Source organism: Myotis brandtii, unplaced genomic scaffold, assembly GCF_000412655.1.
Source record: "Myotis brandtii unplaced genomic scaffold, ASM41265v1 scaffold481, whole genome shotgun sequence".
Lineage (NCBI taxonomy): Eukaryota > Metazoa > Chordata > Mammalia > Chiroptera > Vespertilionidae > Myotis > Myotis brandtii.
Genome location: NW_005368381.1, coordinates 925,293 through 931,167, shown reverse-complemented (window position 1 = coordinate 931,167; position 5,875 = coordinate 925,293). Strand labels below are relative to the sequence as shown.

General features: G+C 59.4%; 1 protein-coding gene across 1 annotated transcript; it reads left to right on the top strand.

Moving 5' to 3' along the window:
• The first annotated feature begins 1,932 nt into the window (after positions 1 to 1,932).
• LOC102249357 (uncharacterized protein CXorf49 homolog) lies at positions 1,933 to 5,418 on the top strand. Its single transcript, XM_005876210.2, has 5 exons — positions 1,933 to 3,132; positions 3,699 to 3,834; positions 4,384 to 4,460; positions 4,726 to 4,771; positions 5,347 to 5,418. Exons 1-5 carry the CDS (start codon positions 1,933 to 1,935, stop codon positions 5,385 to 5,387), a joined length of 1,500 nt encoding a protein of 499 aa, XP_005876272.1. The 3' UTR covers positions 5,388 to 5,418.
• The last annotated feature ends 457 nt before the right edge of the window (positions 5,419 to 5,875 follow it).

Below are 5,875 nucleotides of genomic sequence, written 5' to 3'. Positions count from 1 at the left end.
ATAATGTTTTTAAAGACAGGGGAGTATGAATGGGAAAGAGAGGAAGAAGGTGTGGAAGGAAGGGAGGAGGGCTGTTGGAGTAGGGGTTGGGTGGCAAGCAAGTGGAAATTCTAACACTCGAGGGCCTTATAGAAACCAAGGGAGGGCCAGGGCTGCTCAGCTCAGGGAAGCTGGGAAGCTGGGAAGCAGGCGGTTCAGGAAAATTTGAGAGACAACTGGCGCCCTGGTAGGCTGCCCACTGGTAAGCATTGGCTCTGCGTCCTTCCAGGCCTTTATAACATGTCTGTAGGCACACCTATATGTACTCTCAGACCTTATATCGGATTGACTAGTTTTTAAAAAAACTTACAAATGTGTATCCAACGCCATTGCTCTGCAGCTTGCTGTGTGCCTTTGGAATCTGTGCATTCTTTTGACTGGGGCGTTTTCATCTACCCAGTCAAAAGATGTAGGGTGCATACACTACACTGCATTCATCCACCTCCTTCCTGGTGGGAATTTAGAGTGTTGCCAGTGTTTCCCACCACCCTTGAGCATGTGTCCTGATGCACTACACGTACCAGCGTGTCTCCAGAAGGTGTACTCGGCAGAGGTCCATGCCTGGTCACGGAGGGAATGGGCGCCTTTTCATTTTTAAGATTTTCTGCTCCAAAGCAAGGGCTCTGGAGCGGGACTGTCTTGGTTGCGATCCTGCCGCTGATCGCTACAAGCCCAATGACCTTGAGCCAGTGGCCGAACCTCTCAGTGCCTGCTTCCTCACCTGTAAGAGGGCGGTGACGGCGAGTACTTCAATCCTAGCATGGTCGGGAGGATGTGTTAGTTACTATTTATCTACAGCGCTTAGAAGAGTGCCAGGCACGTAGCAAGTGTTGTGTAAGCTGCTTTTCCCAGATTCTGCGCAATTGCCTTCCCAAACGGTTCTTCTGTGCCTGCGCACAGGCCGCCGCTTCCCTCCCCCCAGGCCCCCCACCTCGGCCACTTCCCAGTGGGCCAAGCACGGGCTTGCTCATAACCTCTCCCACCCGTGGGACGGTTAAGCTCTGTGATTATTGCAGACCTGCTGTGTGAAAACGGGTTTATGGTTTGCGTCCGTGTCCCCAGGATCAGTGATGGTGAGCATCTTTTGGGGTGTGCACTGGCCATGGAGATTCCCTCTTCTTTGAACTGACTCGGAGTGGGGGCGGGGCTGAGGGAGGGGGCAAACCCCAGCCCTTCCACCAAACCGGCCCAGCAACACACAGCCGTGGGACGATTTGACCACCCATGCTAACGGAAACGGAGTTGCGACAGAGACCCTGCCGCCCGTAAGTGCCACAACTTTTGCTCTCTGGGCCTTTATGGAAAATGTATGTGGACCCACCGCTGACCACGCGCTCCGGTGTGCATTTCCCTGTTGGGTCGTCAGTGTTGTTGCAGAAGAGTGGCTGGTGCTTCACCTCCATCCTGAACTTGCACCCTCACCACCCCTCGACCCACCCCCCAGACAGGTGCATCATCTCCCTGCTTCGTACATGGGAAACGGAGGCTAGGTGCTTTGACTCCAGTTGGACAGTAGGTGCCTGGCCGGGGGAGGCGGGGCAGGAAGTGATGGGAGGAGCCCCCCTATGACCACACTCCTCCACCAGATTGGCTTCCAACTGCCGCTGTGGCGTCGCACGCACGACTGGACCAACCAGAGGCCCTCCACCCTATTGGCCAGGGCCTGGGGGGCGGGCCTAGAAGGGGCGCACTGATTGGCGGGCGGTGGGACACGCACCAATGAGAAGGCCTGGGCGTTGATGGCTCTTGGAAGTCGCGCACTCTTGGAGGCCGCCGCGTGAGCTGCCTGTGGTGACAAACGCTCTCTCAGAAGGTCCAGGCCTCGCGCTCCTGCCGCTGCCTGTGCTCAGGGCGACCGTTTACCCTGTACCTGGGCTGTCGGGACTTGGCGACATGAGCTCCCCCAACAAGGACGAGGGGTCTGTTTGGGGAGTGGGGTCCCACCCAGAGGGTGGGGAGCAGGCCGGTGGACTAGGCCATACTTTGGGGACGCCCCTGCCGAGCAGCCAGGACGAGGGCGCGTTCTCAGACCTCGAAGGCTTCGAGGACGAGGAGCGGGAAGTGATGGAAGGGGTGCTTTGGGGTTGCGAAGGCCGACCTGGCTCCCCGGCCGACTTCGACGGGGGCACTCTGGACTACCTTGCCGATGAGGCCGCGATAGCCACCCTGCAGCAGCTGACCGACCAGGATCACCTGGCTGTCCGCAGAAACCCCTCCCCAGAGAGCTGCTGCGACTCTGAGGCGTCCGCCCTTTGGGTGGACTTGCAGGCAGGTCCCGAGGGTAGAAGCGCGCAGGCCTATGGTCTGGTGGGATCTCGGCGGCCTTCCACGGCCCGGCTGCCCCTCATGGGGCCTGGGGGAGGCCGGGCCTGGGGAAACTGCAAAAGAGCAGCTAAGAATAGGTCAAAGGACACCGTGGGTCCCCAGTGGTCCTCGGAAGAAGGCCTGGTGGGCTGGCCTTCCCACTCCGAGTCATCAGATGACTTCAGTGAGCTGCACCTGCTGAGTTTGAGCCTCTATGGCAAAGGAGGGGGCCAGGTCAAACCCAGGAGCCTGCAAGACACACCCGGGCACTCGAGTGCCCGTGCCAGGGAGAAGTTCCTTTGCGTGCCAGGCTCTTTCCTGCCCTCCGCTCCCCCACGACTGGCTTCAGTTGGGGCGAGGCGGGCTGTTGGAGAGCTGGACGTGTCCCGTAGGAAACCCCAAAGTGTGGTCTGCGGGAAGGCGGGGAGCAGGCCCAGCTACCTGCCGAGAGCCGCTGCTGTAGGCAGCCCACCCAAGGCCACTCCTGGAAGGAAAGTGGCCCAGGAGAAGAAATTCCTAGGGGGGGCCTCCAAAGTTGCCCCCCAGGGTACCTTCCCTCCCTGGGGGCAGGGAGTCTCAGCAGCTGCCCTGGAGCCAGCCACCTTCCTCCCAGTCGCTGGTGGTCCGGTGCTTGGGAGGGGCAAGGGGTATTCCTTGGTCCCTTTGGGAACCAAACAGCCCAAGCACACCGGCGCTGGGCAGAAGTCTGGGGCCAGGAGGAAGAGGGGGTCCCTGCCGGTGGTGGTAGAAGAAAAGGAACCGGAGAGCGACCCAGGCCCCAAAGTCCAAGTGAGTATGAGGCCATGGTCCTCCCCGCTCCCCAGCCCGCCCTGCACTTCTCTAGGCATGCTCCCTCTGTCCCTCCTCAGGGCTTGTCATTGGGCACCCTGGGTCACTAGGATGCCAGATCTGGGTGGTTTTAGCCAGGGCAAACCCTAAGCTAGCCCTCCATGTGTGCCAGGCACCATTCTCCGCACCTGGCAAGGTTCCCCGCTAGGGTGGTAGGGAGGGCTGGGGCAGCTGGTTTGGATCAGGGGACCCCTTAAGACTTTGGGCCCCAAAGCTTCAATGTTTAGAACCATCGGCTCCCTGACTCCTACTTGCTAGCTGCTCCTCGAGCCGTCCTTGCAGGGGGCCGTGGGCTGTCTCAGCACCCCACTGTTGTGTCTAGCTCAGCCTGGCCTCCTGACCCGGGCTGACTGAGGGCGAAGGTGCTGATGTGGTCCACCTCAGAACTGCCTTCCCTATTCCCTGCCTCACCCCAGCCCCTACACACACACACACACACACACACACACACACACACACACACATCCCAAGTCCAGATGAGTGAGAAATTTTTATTTCGGCCTCAGACACACAGTCCAGGGCCATCCTGCCGAGAATGCAACAGCGGTGACGGCTACAGCAGAGCCGCCGGGGCTCCAGGACAAGCACAGCCCTGGGCCCTGAGCCAGGGAGAAGTCCTGCCCAGAGGGCCCACAGCCTCCAGTGAGTCCCGTGGGTCTGCTGGGAGCAGCGGGGAGAGAGGCTGAGGAGGGAACCCTCCTGCTCTGGCTCCACCAGGGGCTCAGCCCTGCTCCCTGCCTCCCTGCCTGCCCAGACAGCCTCTCCCACAGGAAATAGGGTGTCTGGACAGGGCAGGGCTCAAGGCACTTCATCCTCTGCATGGGGTTTGTGCACAGGGGTGATTCTCGTGGCTGTGCCCCAAACTGCCACTCCAGACACAGAGTTTCAGCGGAACAGGGCCTTTTCCGATAGGTCGTGTTGGGCCACTGGGCTCGTCCCAGGGGCTGGTTTTGCCTGCAGCTCTGCAAGCATCCAACCCAGAGCCACACACAGTGTTGGGGACCACAGCCGTGGGTGGGCTGCCCCTGGGGAACAGGCAAGGCAGGCCCAGAGAGAAGGGTGGAGCTGCTGGGCAGAGCAGGGGCAACTTGCTGCCAGCAGAGGGGGTGCTGCCTCACGTGAGACCCTGCTAAGCCCTTTCCACCTCCCTGGGAGCTTTGGAAGCTGGATTTTGTGTCCTTTCCCTCTCAGGTGACCAGGCACCACTTGGATATCCCCCAGCACCGGAAAGGCAGCAGCAACCACCTGGAGCAGAGGGTTGTCCTCGGGTAATGCTTCCTCTGGCTCCTAGAAATGCATTTCTGAGCTAGACTGTGGGATGTGTGTCCAGATTAAACCGACCCGTGTCTGCCCGCTCTCCCCACACCGCCGCCACTGCCACCATCCCACACCTCAAGGAGGGCATGCACCTCCTTTTCCCACTGAGGAGCCCATGCGGGGCTAGCCCAGGTGGTGGGGGCGGGGGTGTCGTCGAGGGGAGAGGAGGCCTGAGTATACTAATCATTTCTCTTTCTCTGGTGTCTGCTGGCCTAGTGCCCGGAGCTGCAGAGACAAATATACGACCTTAGACAGCAACTAGGTAGGAGGAACCTCTGGCTGGGGCAGGGGCAGGGGCAGGGCCAGACTTCAGTGCCTTAGCATGGGGCTGGGGCAGGCTGCAGGTACAGGCGGCCTCACAGGGCCCAACATTCCTGTGGGGAGGAGAACTCAGCACGCCTGGCCCTGGAGCCTACTGTGCATGTACAGCTAGGTGTGTGGACAAAGAGGAAAGAAAGTGTGGTCGGAGCTACAAGCACACTTTGCCAAGGAGAACCAGTCCTAGAGATCTTCTCTCAGGACGGACGTCTACAGATGCCTCATTGATCCTCCCTTCAACTGCTGCTTGCTATGGCTTCTGTGGGTCTTGTTTGTTTGACAAATTCTGAATGGTTCTGATATGCCCCAAAGCTTGCGTGCTGGCACACTTTGTCCTGTTTGGAAAACATTTCCACACTTAATTCAAGTGGTGAGTGACTGAGTCAGGCCCAGGGCTCCTTGGGTAGGGACTGGAGGGGGTTTCAGGTTGCAGGGCTAGGCGGTTCCCCACAGGGACAGGGGGTCGGGCTTCTCTATCCCTCCATCTGGAGTGCCTGCTGATGCCTCTCTCTGTTGCAGCGGCCATGCAGTCCCTGGCTGACAAGTTCCGGAACCTTTGATGTGAGTGTTACACACACCATACCCCTTCCCACAGCCATGGCTGTTGAGGAGGGCTGTGGGCTGGCCCTGGCTTGAGGCTCCTCCCCGACTCTGCTCTGTTGGACAGGTGGAGCCCAGCGTCTTGGTGCAAGAGCAGCAGCCCGGGAGCTGCGGCCAAGCTGGTTCCCTCCTGTTCCACATCAGCCAAGGCTTCCTCTCCCCCTCCTTTTGCCTCCTCCCCACCCCATTTCTCAGCAGTTTCAAATTAAGGTCCCTCTCAAATTCTGTGGTCTCACCCTGGCGAATCTGGCTCAGTGGCTGGTTGAGCATTGTCCCGTGCAACAACAGGTCACAGGTTCGATTCCGGGTCAGGGCACGTGTCCAGGTTGTGGGCTCGCAGCCAATTGATGTTTCTCTCTCATGTCCATGTTTCTCTGTCTCTCTGTCTCTCTCTCTCTCTCCCCCCGCCTCAATAAAAGCCTGTTTGTTTAAAAAAAAAACAAACCTC

Bases quoted from the DNA above. Each gene is read 5' to 3' on its own strand.
- LOC102249357 (XM_005876210.2), top strand. From the start codon at position 1,933: ATGAGCTCCCCCAACAAGGACGAGGGGTCTGTTTGGGGAGTGGGGTCC. The intron at 3,133-3,698 runs GTGAGTATGAGG...TTTCGGCCTCAG, and splicing joins ACCCAGGCCCCAAAGTCCAA to ACACACAGTCCAGGGCCATC. The intron at 3,835-4,383 runs GTGAGTCCCGTG...TTTCCCTCTCAG, and splicing joins CAGAGGGCCCACAGCCTCCA to GTGACCAGGCACCACTTGGA.